The 19,474-nt window shown below is 44.3% G+C and overlaps 1 protein-coding gene across 1 annotated transcript in view; it reads left to right on the plus strand.

The window, feature by feature from the left end:
- Positions 1-19,474, plus strand: part of morc3 (MORC family CW-type zinc finger 3) — a 109,707-nt gene that overhangs the window by 64,708 nt on the left and 25,525 nt on the right. The window contains exons 21-24 of the mRNA XM_033033492.1: positions 1,682-1,947; positions 2,935-3,119; positions 6,576-6,787; positions 9,858-10,687. Coding sequence (XP_032889383.1) covers positions 1,682-1,947; positions 2,935-3,119; positions 6,576-6,787; positions 9,858-10,687 — 1,493 coding nt within the window. The remainder of the gene's footprint in view (positions 1-1,681; positions 1,948-2,934; positions 3,120-6,575; positions 6,788-9,857; positions 10,688-19,474) is intronic.

The raw sequence follows: 19,474 nt of genomic DNA on the forward strand, positions 1-19,474 counted from the left end.
TTATTTTGTGTTATCCATCAACGATCATGGGGAAACTAGGTTTATCGGTAGATGAGCAAGATATTAGAATTTTTTTAGTAGATCTACAGTCTAGACTTGCCATAATAATAAAGTAGACATATTTCGGATGCAATAGACAAGCGCAGGCTTGGCGATCGCTTCGCCCAACACCTCCGCTCAATTCGCAATAATCGGCTTGATCTCTCGGTGGCTCAACACTTGAACTCCCCCTCCCATTCCGAATCCGACCTTTTTGTTCTGGGCCGCCATTGTCAGAGTGAGTCCCACCGCAAATTGGAGGAACAGCACCTCATATTTCGCTTGCGTAGTTTACACCCAAGTGGTATGAACATTGACTTCTCCAATTTCAGGTAGTACTTGCCAAAGATCCTATAGCAAGCAAGATAGTGCACTCCTGCTAAAACCAATGGGCTGACGTGTGGTACACAACTGAGCGGATGTCAGCCTTTTCGGCGGCCATTTCAGTAACCCGACTTTGTATATCCCTCTCGCAGTGTAATCAGCGTTTGTGTGTGTGATATAGTGTTGGATTCATGATTCATAATTCTGTTACTATTTGTTAATGATTAATATGTTAATAAATTATAATTCTGTTAATATTCATTTTTAATGTTTTGGATTCAAAGCTCCGGGATTGGGATCGGACTGTGCAAGGGTGGAGGGGGTACTGAGGGCAAAGAGGCTGTGCCCACACGGCAGTGTAAAAGGGGAGACCTTTCCAAATCATGCTTCCCTCTTTCTGTCTCCACTGTCCCTTTTCAAAATTAGTTGTTCTGCAAAATATTTTTTCTGCAAAAAGAGCAGACCGGTCCGGAATTTGGGAGCTGGACAGCGAGCATGATGGGGGAAGAAACCGAAGGGACGTCTGTTCTCAGCTTCGGATCTCATGCCCGCCCTGTACCCCCCCCCCCCCCCCCCGTCAGTGAGTCTCTTTAACGGGGCAGAGAGGCTGAGAGAAAATGAGGAGAAGATTTTTACCAAAGATCTTTGATTTTTACGAGGATGTTTCTGTAAATGGCTTCCGTCTCCGCACTAGTATCTTTGCTCCGCTATGGTGGACAAAGATTGCGGAGATGGAAGCCGGTTACGGAAATGGGGCCGAAGATTAGTCATGAACCTGTCCATGACCCTACTACGTCTTTTTCGTCGAGTGCACTATCTTGCTTGCTAAATGATCTTTGGTACTTGCTTTCTCCTTCCTTCCCCTCCCCTTCCCAGCTCTCCCACAGCCTACTGTCACCGCCTCTTCCTTTCCTTTTCCCGCCCCCCCCCCCCAACATCAGTCTGAAAAAGGGTCGCCTATTCCATCGCTCTATAGTTGCTGCCTCACCATGTATTTAATTCAAGTAAACCCGCTGAGTTTCTCCAGCTTTTTTGTCTTCCTACAATAATAAAGTTATCAGTTTTTGTACTGCTGCACATTTTTGGTTTTATGCTTGTTGTAAGGCATGCATGGTAGTGCAAGAAGATTTTAATAAGCTCTTCTACATTTAAGGTAAATTGACATATTAGAGGAAAAATGCATCTTCAATATACATGTCTCGCCCCACCCCTGAAAACAATTGCATTTAAGTGATATATCATCCATTCTGCACGTATGTAGTTATAATCAAATTTGTTCTTATAAGTTAATCCTTTATGATATATTCTCTAATTTCAGATGTCGACAGTGGGTCCAGAACACTCGTCGAGTAGATCTCCGACACCGAACAACGGAGTACTTGTCAAACAACTGCCGTCTTTGTGCTGAACACTTCGAACTTGAGCAGTTTTCCAACAAGCAGACCAAGAACAGGCTAAATTGGAATGCAGTTCCAACGCTCTTTGACATCCCTAATCCGCCGAAACGTCTGTCTACCCAACGCAGGTTACTCAAGAGGAAGAATGAGAACCTCCCTTCACCAAAGCCTTCAAAGCAGCAAAGAGGTAGGCCTATTTGCAAATACATTTTTCCTTTTCAAAATAACAATTATTTTCTCACTTTGGCTAAATTACAAATTTGTATCCTAACTGATAGAATTGGTAATCAAGATTCAAGATTCAAGATACATTTAATTGTCACATGTGCCAGATGGCACAGTGAAATGAAATTCCCATACAGCCATACAATAAAATTAAAAATAAAGAACACAACACACTATAGAATTTGACATAAAACATCCCCACACAGCAGAATCAAAGTTTCTCACTGTGTGGGAAGGCACCAAAGTCAGTCTCTTCCTCCACTGTTCCTCGTGGTCAGGGCCTCCCCAAGCCCTCCGCAGTTGCAGCTACGGGCGGCCCGATATCCAGGACCGCTCGCCGGGATGATACAAGTCCGACGTCGGGGCTGTGGGACGTCCTCAGCGGCGTGGACACAGAGTCGGCCCCCTCCTACCAGAGTCGGCGGCTCCCAAAGTCCGCTGGCCGCGCCGGGTGGAGACTGCTGCTGGCGGCCCTCTGCAAGGCGCCCCAGGACTCCACGATGTTGTTCAGCGCCGCCCAACAATGTTGGAAGCTCTCCGCACCAGAGCTCCACGATGTTGGAGCAAAGGCCCAACACTCCGGAGCTCCGGTCCGAATGGTACAATATGTAATGGCATGTATGGTGCTTCTATTTTCATCTGTGAAATGTTCACAAAGCTATAATCACACATAAGGCTACACATTGGAGGCTTATAGAATGTGTACTTGTATTTAATTCAAGTAAGAACATCCATTTAAAACTTCCTCAAGCATAATTTAGATAACATTTAAATGATTTAATGGGACTTCAAAAAATCAAGATTATGATTTTCTTGTGGTAGACTGAAATTGGTGCATCACATCTATTTTAAATGATAATTAGTAGTAAATGCTGATTTATTTACATGTATATGCTCAATTTTCATTTGTATACTTCTCATTTTTTTTCCCCTTTCTCATTTCTTTAAGTCTTGGCAGTGTCACACAGCATAAAGACCGAACATTCTTACTGCTTAAGTGCAGACCAAATTCGTGGTATAGATGATCCTCAAGTCACACCAAGTGTAAATTTCACCAGAGCTCTGAAGAGGGAAAGACAGCGTACTTTTCGCCTCAAAAAAAAAGTACAACAGATGGAACGATCAATGGAAAAGGTAACTAAAGAAAGTGAAACAATTAGTGACTTGATCAGAGGAGCAGGTGAACTTTTACAAGGACCAGCACTGTCTTTCTTTGCGTCACAATTGCGGAATGCGTCAGGACGTAGAAGAGCAAGAGCAAGATGATGGAGTTATTCAGACAAGGTAGTTGCCTTGTCTCGCTACCACCAGAGTCCCCGTGCATACCGGTTCTGCTAGCGCATTTTCACACTTTCATCAATTACATCACTGTGTAGTTGGTTGAGTAATATCGAAGTGGGCCCTGGGTTTCCCCTTAAGGTCTTTGAAGTGTTGAAAGGCAGGGTAGCAGGAATGACAGAGAGGGATAAGTTCTGTGTAGTCTCCTTTGATGAAATAAGTATGTGTGCAGGCCTCTCATACAATATTACAGAAGGTTCAGTAGAGGGTTTTGAGACTTTGGATCCATAGGGAAGACGCCACGGCTTGCCAACCATGCTCTCGTTTTCATGGTTAGCGGCTTGATGGGGAAATGGAAATAATCTTAAGGTTACTTTCTGTCGCGAGACACCACAACGGCTGACAAACTGGAACCATGACTAAAGGGATGCTTACAAAAGGTGAAGGACACTGGACTGCAGCCAAAGGCCGTGGTTTGTGACCAAGGCTCAAGCAATGTTCGACTCCACACCCACTTGGGTGTGCCAGAAGATTATCCTTTCTTCGTCCACGGGGAAGCCAAGATCTATTGTATGCATGACCCACCACATTTGTTAAAAAAACACTAGGTCAAATCTGGAAAGGTATGTATTTGAAGTCAAGGGAGAGGATGGCAGTAAGAAACATATCAGATGGGCACATATTCACAACTTTTATGAACATGATTCGCAGTTGCCCATTAGAAAAGCCCATAAACTGACCAAAGGTCACTTTGTTCTAAACAGCTTCTCTAAAATGAGTTAACAAGGCAGCACAGGTGCTCAGCCATTTGGTAGCAGCGGGCATCTGCACATATTCAGCTCTTGGAAAGTTGCCTGGGGAGGCTGTACATAGGGTGGAGTTCATTGAAATGATTGATGGACTGTTTGATTCATTTAACAGCAGGTTTTTCAAGGACCCCAAGAAGTTGAGGAGACCTATTTCAGAAAATTCTGCGCATACGTCATTCGTCGATTCATGCTTGCCTGTACTCCAAAGCTTGAAAGTGCTTGGATCAAAAAATTGTCAAGGGATGGTGGCTTGCAATTTCACAGCTGTGGCAGCACATGATGGAAAGCACAGACATTTGTTTTCTGTTCACATCTCGGCTTAATCAGGATATTGTTGAGAATTTGTTCCCTACTATTTGGCGAAAATGCAAATTGAGAGACAATCCACCAGCGAAGGTGTTTTGATGTGCTTTTCGAATGGGTAAGGTAGCTGAGCTGATAAAGCCAGCCGTGAGTGCAAACTGTTCCCCCGACTCTGACCAATTTATCTTAACATTGCAAATACTGACAAAGAACAGAGTAAATAAACCATCTCCATCTATCTCCCATGCCAATAAGACAAAACAGAACAATGCAGTCTGCAGCATTTCACTTGATCTCCCTGAAGAGAATACACTGGCTTACATCGCAGGTCACATTTGTTGCAGAATCAGCACTTCGCATGAACTGTCCTCAAAATACCACACATGCAGAGATGTTCTATGACCTGATGCACCATTAGATGATCCTGCCCTCATATTCATCCATCATAAAGCATATGACACATGATGTGTCTTGACTTTGGTTCCTTGATGGTGCCTTCTGAATACTTTCTAGCGTTCTGTGAAGTGTGTGAGAAAGTGTTTCGCACAGAATTTGACAATGTCAAAATGACCAGGAACAACATTTCCTATTTGCTAAACCAAGCAAAACACAACACACAAGAATACAAGGACAAGAACTTGTGCAGCGAAGGAATCATGGCTAGAATTGTCTCAATCTTTGTGAGTGTTCACATACATTATGGGCTCAAATTTAAGAATAGAGAACTGAAGGACATGACCGTTAAAAGGAAGTGTAAGAAAGTTCAAAAAGTGGGACATAAGTAAAGTACACATGTTGTTACAATACATCCGATAAAATATCTGGGTCAAGAACTTGATGTAGACATGACAAAAGACTGATTTTAGATATTGTTATAATGCATCATTGACCAGATATTGATTCATTGCACTAATGTAATATTTTACGCCAACTCTTTATTATGAATAGATTCAGTACCATCAGAATATCAAAATCATCACTGAAAGCACAGAGCTTGTTTAATAATTTCAAAATACATATTATTAACCATAAACATAAACCATAAAGTTTGAATCGCCTTTATGGTTTATGTACATCACGTGAGAACTAAGATAAAGAGATATAGAGTGTTGCTTTAAATCAATGTTGCTTCTAATCCAGGAGAAGGAACTTTGAGATCTATTTATCTCTATCTTGCCTCTCATACACTGCACTAAAGAGGGGGCTGGGGAAGAAGGATGGAGGGGAACGGGCAGAAACTGTAAAATAGAATAAAATCAGAGAGATTAAGCAGGGGGAAAACATTTTAAAAGAAAAATAACGAAAATATGTGAATTGATAGATGAGCTACATTCTGCATTTTTATGGTATCATCACACATACTGTTTCACCACAACACTGATTACACTGCGAGAGGCATAACCAAAGATGATAAAGCATCGTACGGCGCTTTATCATAATTGGGCATAACGGCGGGTGTTGCTTCCTAAAATGGCTGAAATTCTGCTCCGTTGTGTACTACACTTCATTGTACGTGATTGCGTATGAGTGGTTTATCGTGTGCCTGCGGGTGCTTTATCATTTTTGGTAGCATTTGCAGTTCCTTGTTTCTACTCGGTAAAGAGCTTGCATGGTGTGAATGGCCAGTTGCAATGCCATACTAAATATGAATGATCTGCATTTTGTGCATTTCTTTGGTAACCTAGCATCTGCAGATCTTTCTTATTGGTATAGCAGATTCTCAGTTCAGCATTGAATGGACCTTGTATGCTCTAGTCTTGCTCTTGAACCAATAAACCTGCCTGAGAAAACTATTAGAATCCTTGACTTGTAAAAGATAGCTCATGGAGAAAACAGTTGTACTGTTTTTTGGGGGGTCAGTTGATCTATTTGTATGTTGTTAATTAACATGGGACTTATTACAATAGTTATCATATCGACCTGTTAACAATCATATGCAAAGGATTGAACACTGCCTTCCAACATTGTGGCATCCTGTTTCACTTGGCCTGTCATTACACTGAGACTGGATTTGAAGACTTCTGCCAATTTCAGATGTGGTTAAATTTGAACTCTTTTCTCTTTAATGGTAGAATTGATATAAAAGTAATGTCTATTATTTTATTTAATAGATGTTAAGGCAGCAGTTCTGTTCTGATGTCAAATACTTGGTTGATACTGGTCTCATAATATATTTGTCTTTCTATTGCACAACTTTTAGGTTCAATTGCCAGGGCAAAAGGATTTTCCGGAAATTGCTGAAGTATCTTCGAGTATACCAAAGATCATAATCTGTGTGGTTAGTGGAGAAATGAGTGTGGGATCTGATCTGGAAGGCACTTCATCTCGTACCTCTGACTCTCCTTTAAGTAGTCTTAAAATTATGGATGTCAAATCACTGTCATCTCCACAAATATCAACTGATGGTGAAAGGTTAGTCACATTTTGAATGCTGTTCATATCATAGGACATTTCATAGCTGTAGAGTAAAACCCAAGTACTGTTTTCAATGGCATTTTTCTGGTCCAGTCACATTTAACTCCCCTTATTAATGCGAACAGAGTCATACAAAATGGAAACAATACTTTCTCGTCCTTATCAACCAAGATGCCTATCTAAGCATCTCATTAGGTCCTTATCCGTCTCAACCTTTCTTATCCATGTACATGTTCAAGTGTCTTTTAGATGTTGTACCTGCCTCAACTACTTCCTCCGGCAGCTTGTTCCACGTACATTTCACCCACAGCGTGAAAATGTTGCCACTCAGGTTCCTATTAAATCATTCCCCTCTCACCCGCTGCACGGGTGGGTTTAAACTAAATAATGGAGGGAGTCAAAAACATGGAAATGTATGCGTGGAGTTAACGGGAAAGAGAGTGCAGGAAAGGTCACGTCAGTCTCCCGAAATAACAGGACAGAAAGTTTAAAAAGGGAGAAGAGAATAAGGTTCAGTAAAATCTGGATGTTTGTGGGACGAGGGGTGGTCAACACCGAATTAAATTTATTATATTTGAAGATAGACACCAAAAGCTGGAGTAACTCAGGGGGTCAGGCAGCAACTCTGGAGAGCATGAATGGGTGACATTTTCGGATCAAGACCCTTCTTCAGACTGTTTATGGATAAGTGAAGCGAAAAATATAGACGTCATTATATTTGAATGAGCATAGCATAAGGAACAAAGTGGATGAGCTTGTAGCACAGTTGGAAATTGGCAGGTATGATAGATAGATAGATATAATTTATTGCCACACAACCAGGGTTGGTGGAAATTTGGGTTGTCAGCAGCAGTACAATAATAAAGAACACATAATAAAACTGTAACACAAACATCCACCACAGCATTCATCACTGTGGTGGAAGGCACAAAAATTTGGCCAGTCCTCCTCCATTTCCCCCCCGTGTACAGGACCAGAGTCCAGTCAGTCCAGGATCGGCTCTTCCTCACCGGAGACCGCGGCTTTAGATTGTTGTAGGCCGCAGACCGGCGATCGAGATTTAAAGTCCCCGCCGCGGCCAGAAGCACCGTAGTCTGCAGGGCCGGCGGTCGAAGCTCCCCTCCAGGGGTGATGGTAAGTCCATGCCGCACCCACGGTAGAAGTCGGCCGCGGGCTGGCAGTGATGGCTTCTTCTCCCCCCGGGTCCCCCACGAGGGATCCCGGGCTGTAGACGCCGCACCAGCTGGAGCTCTGCAGACCGCGGCTTCAGGCTGCGACTTCAGGCTGCCGGCAGCCCCGGGCCAGCGAAACGGAGCGCTCCCCTCCAGCGAGGGCTCACCCGCTCCACATCGAGAGTCCACGCAGCGCCCGCCGCTGAAGCCCCGGGCACGTCTCCGGGAAAGGCCGCGTCGATCCTTGATGTTAGGCCACGGGGGAGGCGACCTGGAAAAAGTCGCCTCTCCATGGAGGAGGCGACCGAAGCGGTTTCCCCCTTACCCCCCCACACCACCCCCCACACAAAACACACGAAGAAACATTAAATACATACTTTAAAACATACTAAAAAATAAAAAAAAGCTGGAAAAACTGACGCGCTGCTGACATGGCTGCACACAGAGGGGCGCCCCCTACATGATGTTGTAGGCATTACGGAGACGTGGCTGCAAGAGGATCGGAGTTGGGAGCTGATTATTCAGTGTTATACGTCCAATCAGAGAGACAGAAATGTGTGCAGAGGAGGTGGGGTAGCTCTAATGGTTAAGAATGAAATTTAGTCAGCTAGGAGTGACGTAGGATCAGAAGATGTCGAATCATTGTGGATGGAGTCTAATGGGAGTTATTTACAGGCCCCCAAACAATAGCCAGGAAATAAGGTGCAACATATCAAGAAATAAAATTGGCATATGAAAAAGGCAATGCTCCAGTGGTCATGGGAGATTTCAATATGCAGATAGACTGGGAAAATCAGGTTGGTACTGGACCCCGAGAAAGGGAATTTGTAGTGCCTCTGAGATGGATTCCTCGAGCAGCTTGTAATGGAGCCCATCAGGGAAAGGGCAATTCTGGATTTAGTTTTGTGTAATGAACCAAATTTGATAAGGGAACTCAAGGTAAAGGAACTATCAGGAGGTAGCGACCACTACATAATAAGTTTTACGCTTCTATTTGAGAGGGAGAAGAGGAAATCGGATGTGTCAGTATTGCAACTGAGCACATGCGACTAAAGAGGCATGAGGGAGGAATCTTAGAGGATCTCTCTGAGGTACCACAACAGCAGTAATGCCAATGATGATTGGTCTGTGTTGTGAGGGTGGTATTGGCTCTAAGACTAGTTTTTTGCTTTGACATGTTATTCAGACACTTGTAAAGGCCAGGTCTGGTCTATTTGATGATAGGCTGGGAAAATCATTGAATTTGATTGAGGGCTCCTAATTAATACCAGTTATTCAGCAGAAATATGAAAATTAATGATGAAGCAGCCCGTAAGCACTTCAAGGAAAAAAGAAAAGTTAGAATATTGTGCAATTTGAGGATATGGTACAAACCAAGATTATATATTTTTACACAATTAAAAGTGAGTGCTTAAGGGGCCTGTCCCACTGTACGAGGTAATTCAAGAGCTCTCCTGAGTTTCACCCTGATTTGAACTCGGAGAATGTCAATAGCGGGTACGTAGGAGTTCGTGGATGTCTCGTAGCGGCTCGTACGAGTAAAAAGTAACAATTTTTTTCATCACAAGTATTTTTTTACTCGTGAATTTTTTTAACAGTGTTGAAAAAACTTCACGAGTTTACCGGATTTCCCGAGTACCTACTGTTAGCATTACGAGTCGCTACAAGACATTCGCTACGGACATTCTCCGAGTTCGAATCAGGGGAAAACTCGGGAGAACTCTTGAATTACCTCGTACAGTGGGACAGGCCCTTAAGTATTTAAAAATGAGAATTAAATGGGAATTTACTTGCTTTAAGAGGCTTAATTGTTTACATCCAACAATTGTGTTCCACTTTGCCGTATTAAGTGGGTAGTATAGTCCTGCAATTATGTTGTTAATTTTTTTTTCTAGTATTAAACGAAAACTTGACTGTAACGATGTAACTCCAAATCCAAAAAAACAAAAACTAAATGATGGAAGTTCACACGACATGTCTAAGAATGGCGATGCAGCCAGAAACGTCAGTTTTGAAGATGACATAATTCTTCTTGAAGAGAAATGTACACCAAAGCATGAAGAAAATTGTGACTTGTCAAAGGTTAAAAAAGAGGACGGAGGGAGTGTGGACAGGTCATGCTTTGTCATTAACAACTGCAATGGTAATGATTTGCCCAGGAATTGTGAAGAAATATCTTCAGCTGAGCAACCACTGAACTTGAAAGTCTCTATCAGGGGAGAGGGAACTGCATGTCGAGATCAGAGATTCTCTGGAAGTGCTACTGAAGAGAGAGTACAAATTCACCCGCCCCATAATATCTCGCTTCCGTGCTCGTCAGAAAGTGTAGATGAAAGTAACGAAAAGATAAAATGCCTGCAAAATTTGCTGAAATCCATGACCGAACAGAGGAACAGCTTGAAAGCAAAAAATGAATTGTTAGAAAAGAAACTGAAAACGTCAAAAAAGCTTCTTGAAATACCTGGTAATCACGTTAAAAATGTGCTCTGCCACCAGTGGACCCAGTATGAGTTCATCATGGGGGATGAGACCGAGCATGTGAAAGATTTCAACAACTTGAGCAATGATCAAAAGACAGTCCAATACGAACTTGCACTGAAGGATGTGGAATTGTTAAAGCAACAGAACCAGGCATTGGTGAATTCCAAGAAGGAATGTGCTGCTTGTAGCATAGAAAGAGAGAGGAAGACAAACGATCCCAGCAGCTCGAAGGCATGTCGCGGCAGTTAGACACCTGCAAATCTGAGCGGGATCAATTAAAAGATAAAGTAAGTGAACTAAAAAGGATAATATTATTGTGTTTTACTGCTAACAGAAAACTTATTGAATATTTTACTGGCATATTAGTCTATTTTACCACTTGCTAATTTTGTAATGTGTAAAGCGTTTTACATATTAACTGTCTGAACTAAGATAAAGTATATTTTAATTATATTTGAAAAATTAAATTTTTGGAAATGACAGCTTCAGTGCAGTAATGCTGATTTAGTTTAGTTTATTGTCACATACACCAAGGTACATTTAAAAGGTTTTTGTTTTGTTGTTGGATACACTGTGTATTTACACTAACATCTCAGTCAAACCTCGATTTAACGTATAAAATTCCGTTAACCTTCAGTTTGTTTATTTTTTACGATGTTAAAATTCTCCCCTAAATATCTGTCTATCTATTTTCTATCCTTATCCTTATAACTATAAAACTCTGATCTAGGATGTGGATGTGTGAGTGTATTTATTTGTTTGTGTGTGATCACATCTACTCGAAAAAAAGACGCGCGAACGGGAAAACATTTACATATTCCGGTAGAGATTTCCCCCCTGGAGTCAAAAATCACCTTTTCTGAAAATTTCCTACTTTATTTCTTGAGTTACTAATAAAAATGTTCACAAATCCAATCCAACTTTGAATTCAAAACGTCTGGTTTTTTTTGGGTTTTTTCCCGCTGATGACGTGATAATGGATCTGCCTGCCGTCTGTTCGTGCGGCGACTGATGTCAACTCCCACCTCTCCCTTCTTCCCCCGTTGTTCAAAAGTCGCCCTGTCGAACTCACGAGAGCTTTGGTCAGCATACGCTCGCACCTCAGCTCGGGTTTCCCGAGAACTCCCAAGAGCTCTTGCCCCCTTACCCTCTCTCGAGTGCCTTTCGCTGATGACGTGACAATGGGAGAGCTAGAATTTCGAGAACATTCTTCAAATCCTTCACCAACAGTCATTCTCACTTTGTGAACGAAGCTTCATGCTGACATCCAAATCTTTAAAGATAAGAGTCCGATTGAACTTCATTGTTTTGGTTTAACTTCGAAAATTTTAATACATTAAAGTTGAATTTATTGTTCTTTAAAACAGTGTACTAACTCTTAAAGATAACATTTAATTTCAAAGACTGCGTTTTTTTACGTGCGATTTTAACTGCTGTTCCGCTCCCCCCCCTTTACCCCCCTCTCCCTTCTCCCTCTCTCCCCTCTACTCTCTCTCCCCCTACTATCTTCCCCCCCTCGCTCTCCCTCCCCCTCTCCTCCATGCCTCCCCCTCCTCTCTCTCTCCCTCCTTCTCCCCACCCCTCTCCCTCCTCTCCCCCTCCCTCTCTGTCCCCGCTCTCTACCCCTGTCTCCCTCTGTCTCTGCCCCTCTCTTTCTGTCTCTTCCCCCCTTCTCTCTGCCCTCACTCTCTACCCCCTCTCCCTCCATAGCTGCGCCTGTGAGTTGGGGGCTACGGGTCAGTGGATAGGGCGGCAATGGGGTAAAAGGAGCCAATGAATAATATTAATATAATATCAAGGGGGGTGGTTAGTGTGTGTGTGTGGTAGTTTGTGTGTGGGTAGTTAGTGTGTGTGACGCCGCCGCCCCCCCCCCCCCCCCCCCGCAACCCCGCTTTGAGGGGATGGGACCCAACGGGTCCCACTTGGTCTAGAATATTACTAAAAGTCTCGTCTTGTTGCTATCTATCTATGTGTATGTGATTTGGGACCTACGCCAAAACGGTACACGGTGGCACAAAAATGTTTGCACCACCTTACTCTTCTTTGTCCTGCCGTCGTTCCCATGAAGTTTCGTTCAGATTTATGTTATATTTCACAAGTTATTCATAATCTTTAAGTTTAAAAATTCAAGAAGAATTTAACAGCTAAATCCTTGCTGGCCCAGCTTGCAACAAAGTTGCATGCAAAGTCCTCGAAGCAAGAGGAGGGGGAGGCAGTGCTGGGGATACATCCTGCACAGTTGGGGGCTATGGGTGAGTACTGGAATATGGGGGAACGGGTGAGTGGTGAAATATTGCGTTGGGCAACGGGTTGCCTTGGGGGACCAGGCCTCCTGTGTGACAGGGACCCAGTATCATATATCTATCATATCATATACTTATTAAAAGTATGATCTTGTACGTGTGTATATGTGTGTGTATATGTGGTTGTCTTTACATCTTCGCAAAAACACTACGTGGTAACGATTACATTTTTACATATTCTAATTGACATTTTTGCCATCGAGGCAGAGTCACCTTCACTGAACATTTTATGTTTTATTTCTTGACATTACTGATTAAAAGTAAGTAAGAAGTTTAAAAACACCAAAAGACTTTGAATTTAAAACAACCAGCTTTCACAGATTACATCACAATGGCTCGGCTAGCAGTGATCAGCTTCACTGAAGATTTTATCATATATTTCATGTTATTTGCGATTAAAGGTTTAAAATTGCCAGCTTTCACAAGATGTTTACATATTCTGATTTGCACTTTTTCCCTCTAGGCAGACACCTTCACAGAACATTTTATGCTTTATTTCACGACTTGTTACTGATTAAAGTTTAAAAAAATCAAAATACTTTGAATTTCAAACAACCAGCTTCAACTGATGACGTCACAATGGCTCGGCTAGCAGTGATCAGCTTCACTTACGTTCGGAAACGGCTTGAGTTGGAGGATCACGACTCCCATGGGAACTACGGGTAGGGAACGGGTGCATTGACGGAGCAGAACCAACGGGTCTGCACTTGGTCTAGTCATATATTAAAAGTCTGATCTTGTACGTGTGTATATGTGGTTGTCTTTGCATACTCGCAAAAGCACTAAGCAGTAACAATAACATTTTACCATTTTTCTGATTCACATATTTCCCTTCTAGGCCGAGATCACTTTATCTGAAAATGTTTTGCTTTATTTCTCCTTATTACTGATTAAAAGTAAGTTTAAAAACATCAAAGGATTTTGAATTTAAAACGACCAGCTTTCACTGATGACGTCACAATGGCTCAGCTCGGAGCCGTCTCACACACCGAATCTTCCACGTGCTTCGAGTGATGTCACCCCCTCAACCCCTCCCCCCCTGGGTTATTCACAATCTTCCATCCCCCCGGGTTATTCACACACACACACCCCTCCCACCCCCCCCCCCCCCCCCCCCCCCCCCGCCTTATTCACACTCCCCCGCCTCCCCTCCAGCTTATTCCCCTTCCCCCCCTGGGTTACTCACAATCCCCCCCCCCGGGTTATTCACACCACCCGTACCGCCGAAAAATACGCCGCTGATGGAACAAAGATGGAGTCGGGGCCTGCCCGGAGATGAAGTCAGGGTATGGACTGGAGACTGCGGCGGCCGAACTGACAGAGAAGAATCCGAGACCCCCCCCCCCCGGGTTATTCTCACCCTGCTGAAAAAGATGCCGCTGATGGAAGGATTAACCCAGAGACGAAGTCGGGCCAGGACTGGAGACTGCGGCGGGTTATTCACACTCCTACCTCCCCCCGTGTTATTCACACCCCATGCACCCTCCCCCCCCCACCCGGGTTATTCACCCCCCCCGGGTTCTTCACACCCCACGCACCCCCCCCCCCCCCCTCCGGTTTATTCAGTCCTGTTCTCCCCCTCCCCCCCGGGTTATTTACACTCTCCCCCCCCCCCGGGTTATACCCACACCCCGCATCCTCTCCCCCTGCTGCCTCAAAAAAGCATCCTACATCCCCCCTCCCTCTCTACCCCCTCCCCCTCCTTCTCTGCCCCCTCACCCACTCCCTTTCCCCCCTCCTCCACCCCCCCCCTCCCTCTCTAGCCGCGCCTGCGCAGTTGGGGACTATGCGTGAGTGGATAGATGATGACTGCTAACATTCAGTTTCAGTTTTGACATTAAGCTGCCCTGCATTGGCAGAAATAGACTTCACTTGTGACTTTGAATTTCAAGTGAACATACTAAAACTCAAGATAGACACAAAATGCTGGAGTAACTCAGCGGGGCAGGCAGTATCCGTGGAGAGAAGGATCTCGCCAGAGATGCTGCCTGGCCCGCTGAGTTACTCCAGCAGCATTTTGTGTCTATCTTCGGTATCTGCAGTTCCTTCCTACACATACTGTAACTCAATGCCTTATTTAAGGAAGTCTGCACTTCAGGCAAATGGATCTCGGACTCTAACTATGTGCTGTTTATAAGTTGACTAGCAAGAGATATGGAATAGCAGTGAAGGGTGATAACTGGAAATAACCTCCCTCTGGAGCACTGTGTCTTCCCACTAATTACATGTATAAAGTCTCTACTCTACCTCTGTCATGCCCAACCAACCATGTTTCCATTTTGAATGTAAAGTTGGAAATGACTGTTGCCATTTGTACTAGTTTAGACTCTTAGATTTCTGTAACGGGCCAGGTTATGAATTCCAGTCTTAACTATTTCCTTTTGAATTTACAGAAGTTGTCTTAATTTTTTATTAAATCAATTTATAAAATTGAAGTGATGCCAGCACTGCTGCGTTTCTTGTTGATCCCTTGTTGCCCTGAAAAAATGCCACACTGGTCTACTGCAACTCAAGTGGTGGAAGTGTTCCAATGTTACCGTTGGTAGGGTGTTCCAGAACATTGTTGCAGCAACAATGAATGTCTGAAGGAATGACGGTCCATTTACAAGACGGGATGACATGCACCTTCATGGGGAATTTGGAGATGAAGACGGTCTTTTGCATCTGCTGACATTATTCCTCTATTTAGTGGAAGTCCTGAATTAGTGGCGCCAAAATATCCTTGGCAAGTTGCTACCGCACATTGCACACGTGGCTATAGAATAATTATGGTGCGAGAAAATTGGCCAGAAGGACAAATGATTTGGTCAAAATTGGATGGGATTAAATCCAACTTAAGCTTTCATAGCAATGGGGAATAATGTTTCACCTAAGATATTACGAAAGCATCTGAAAAAAACATTCCTTTCTGCAGATGAATTCAACCAATCCTATTTATTCAAAATGCTGCAGTTACTCCAGCATTTTGTGTCTCCCTTCGATTTAAACCAGCATCTGCAGTTCTTTCCTACACATCCTACCTATTTATTAAAATCTATTTTAAAGTATTGGATGGTATTGATCATTTATAATGACTTAACCTTTGGTACATGTTTCTCCACGTGGAATAATGAACATAGAAAATGTGTTAATCCAGCACCTTTTGCTTGGATAGAGAAATAGCTGCTGTTTATTTGCATTTCCCAATAAAATATGAAATGCATTTGAAGATTATTATTAAGAATCATGCATACTTTAGCTGAATTATTATTCTTTAGCAATTTGACAGTTCTAGATGTAATGTTTACATGAGCATGAATAATAGTCTTGTGAAATCGATTGACCTATATTCTTGGTAGTATTGCTCAGAAACATAGATTTATATTGATGCAGATAGAGTCAAGAGTCAGGTGAGTGGGCCTCAGTCCACTCACCTGCCTTCCTCCTGCCACAACCCCCATCCTTGCCATGTGTTCACCATCCCCACTGACCTCCCCCTATCTGATACCGAATGGTTTGTTCTCAGCCGAGACCTCACCTTTGTCCCCCTCCGTCCACACCTCAATGAGTTCCGCACCCGCCACGATGTGGAGCTCTTCTTCCGTCGCCTCCGCATCAAGGCGTTCTTCCATGGGAAGGTGTCCTTGCCCCCCATTGATGACTCCTTCTCCCGTCTCCAATGGACACCCTCCTCTTGGACTGCCCCTCATGGCCATCTTCCAGCTTTAGACCTTTTTATTTTAAACAGCCGGCGGGACATCAACCGCCTCAACTTCTCCACTCCCCTGTCTCACTCTAACCTCTCCCCCCCTGAACGTACAGCCCTCCACTCACTCTGCAACAACCCAGAATGGATGATCAAACTCGCCGACAAGGGAGGTGCCATGGTAGTCTGGCGCTCTGATCTCTACAAGACTGACGCCATGCGGCAACTCTCAAACACCTCTTCCTACTTATCCTTGAACCATGACCCCACAGACGAGCACCAGGCCACTATCTCTAGCACCATCACTGACTTCATCAACTCTGGCTCCCTGCCCTCCCAAGCCTCCAACCTCATCGTTCCCCAGCCCGGCCCGGCCCGATTTTACCTTCTCCCCAAAATTCCACAAACCTGACTGTCCTGGCAGACCCATTGTTTCTGCCTGTTCATGTCCTACCAAACTTATTTCCACATACCTCGACTCCATCCTATCCCCCGTGGTTAAATCCCTCCCTACCTATGTTCAAGACACCTCACATGCTCTTCGTCGATTCCAGGACTTCCGTTTTCTAGGCCCCCATTCCCTCATCTTCACCATGGATGTCCAGTCACTCTACACTTCCACCTCCCACCAGGAGGGTCTAAAAGCCCCCCGTTTTCTCCTCGACCGGAGAACCAACCAATCCCCATCTACTGATACTCTCCTCCGCCTAGCGGAGCTGGTCCTTACCCATAATAACTTTTTGTTTGACTCCTCCCATTTCCTCCAAATACAAGGTGTCGCTATGGGCACGTGCATGAACCCTAGCTTTGGCTGCCTCTTTGTAGGATACATCAAACAATCCTTGTTCAAGACGTACCGTGGCCATATCCCTGAACTCTACCTCCGCTACATCGACAACTGCATTGGTGCTACCTCGTGCACCCACACACAACTCACTGACTTCATCCATTTCATCACTAACTTTCATCTGGCACTCAAATACACCTGGACCATTTCCGACATTTCCCTACCATTTCTTGACCTTATTATCTCCATCGCAGGTGATAGACTACTGACCGATATCCACTATAAACCCACTGATAAAGAGCGTGACCCGAAACATTGCCTATTTCCTTTGCTCCATAGATGCTGCCTCACCCGCTGAGTTTCTTCAGCATTTTGGTCTACCCAAGAATCAAGAGTGTTTTATTGTCATATGCCCCGGATGGGACAATGAAATTCTTACTTGCTGCAGCACAACAGAATATGTGAATATGTAAACATTGTATATAACAGGAAAAAAAAGAAACCGTTCAATCAATAACAAATGTAGTGCAAATAACAAATAATAATATAGTCTTTTGCAGTTCAGAGCTCATAGCTTATTCGTTGTGTTTAATAGCCTGATGGCTGTGGGGAAGGAGCTGTTCCTGAACCTGGGTGTTACAGTCTTCAGGCTCCTGTACCTTCTTCCTGATGGCAGTGGTGAGATAAGTGTGTGGCCAGGATGGTGTGGGTCCTTGATGATTTTGGCTGCCTTTTTGAGGCAGCGACTACGATAGATCCCTTTGACGGTGGGGAGGTCAAAGCCGGTGATGGAAAGGGCAGTGGTCACAACTTTTTGTAATCTTTTTAGCTCATGGATGTGTTAAAGGTGGTGAGACTTGATGAGTAGAATAAATCAAAGTAAAAAATCTCTGTGAATAGCCTTTACTAGGTCACCAAGGTGAAATAGAAATAACAGCCAGTGATGTGCACAGAGAGTCCACACCAAAGGCTGGCGCTGTTCAGACTGGCGATACAGAGGATTTACACACATCTTTATACTCCTAAAACAGCCATAAGCACATGGTTAATAACAAAGAGGCTTCAGTTAAACACAATGGATCCCCTCAGTTACATTGGGGAAGAAACAAAGTATAAACTATTAGTCTGGGAACAGAACAGCTGCAAAGGTAAGAACAGGCCTATTCTTCTTACAGCTTGCTGGTATCAGTATTGGAGTTCCAGACGCCCGGGAACATCCCTTATCTCTATTCTCATTGAGTGGCTGCAGAGTGGAATGTGAGCCATGTGGTCATATTTTGAAATTTGTATATATAATAACTTTATTTCCTCCCATAATTTAAGAACAAAGCAATACTATGCTCCAGATCTGCAATTTTTGTATTTTTAAATAATACTAGACTAAGTGCGACCCGTTGGGTCCCAGTCACATGGGAAGCCTGGTCTCCCCCAACGTTGTGGGAGTGCGGTGTGGGGGGGTTGTGGGGGAGGGGTGGGTGTTGGGGTGGGATGTGGGGTGATGGGGGAGGGGGTGTGGGGGAAAGGGGGTGATGGGGAAGGGGGGTATGGGGCAGGGCTGCCAACTCTCACGCATTGAGCGTGAGAATCACGCATTTCGCCAAATTCTCACGCTGATCACAAATTTCTCACGCTCTGTCGTGAGAAATTCTGTGATCAATGAAAATTTCAAAACTCATATCAACTGCATGGGCCGCGGGTGTTGGAGAGCCGGGGCTGAGAGAAGGATGGAAGCAGAAGCAGCGGCAGGGACAGATGCGGACGGGGAGCTGGGACTGGCGAGTGTTTGCTGGGCTGGTGCGTGTTTGCCGGGCTGGCGAGTGTTTGCCGAGCTGGCGAGTGTTTGCCGGGCTGGCGAGTCGCTCGCTGCAGCTCCGGCTATGGAGCAGCCTCAGTGCAAGAGTCCCGGGACGTCAGAGGCGTCAGAAGCATTGTGCCGCTGCCGTGAGAGTCTGTGCAGAATTCGCCCAGGTGACCGGTATGGATCAGGCTGCGGCTCGGTTCATCCTGGAGGATAACCAGAGGCTGCTGGAAGTAAGTACCAAGCACTGGGTAGAAATGGTGGAAGATAAAATCCTTAAAATGGGGGTGGTTGGAGAAAGCATCCTGCTTGCCTGTTAGATTTTCACTTTCTGTAACTGCAGGAAAAATGTTCCTGATGTTGGGGGAGTTCAGAATCAGGGGTCACAGGTTAAAAATAAAGGGTAGGCCAGTTAGGACTGAGATGAGGGCAAACTTTCTTCACGCAGAGAGTTGTGA

The sequence above is a fragment of the Amblyraja radiata genome, chromosome 14 (assembly GCF_010909765.2).
Source record: "Amblyraja radiata isolate CabotCenter1 chromosome 14, sAmbRad1.1.pri, whole genome shotgun sequence".
Lineage (NCBI taxonomy): Eukaryota > Metazoa > Chordata > Chondrichthyes > Rajiformes > Rajidae > Amblyraja > Amblyraja radiata.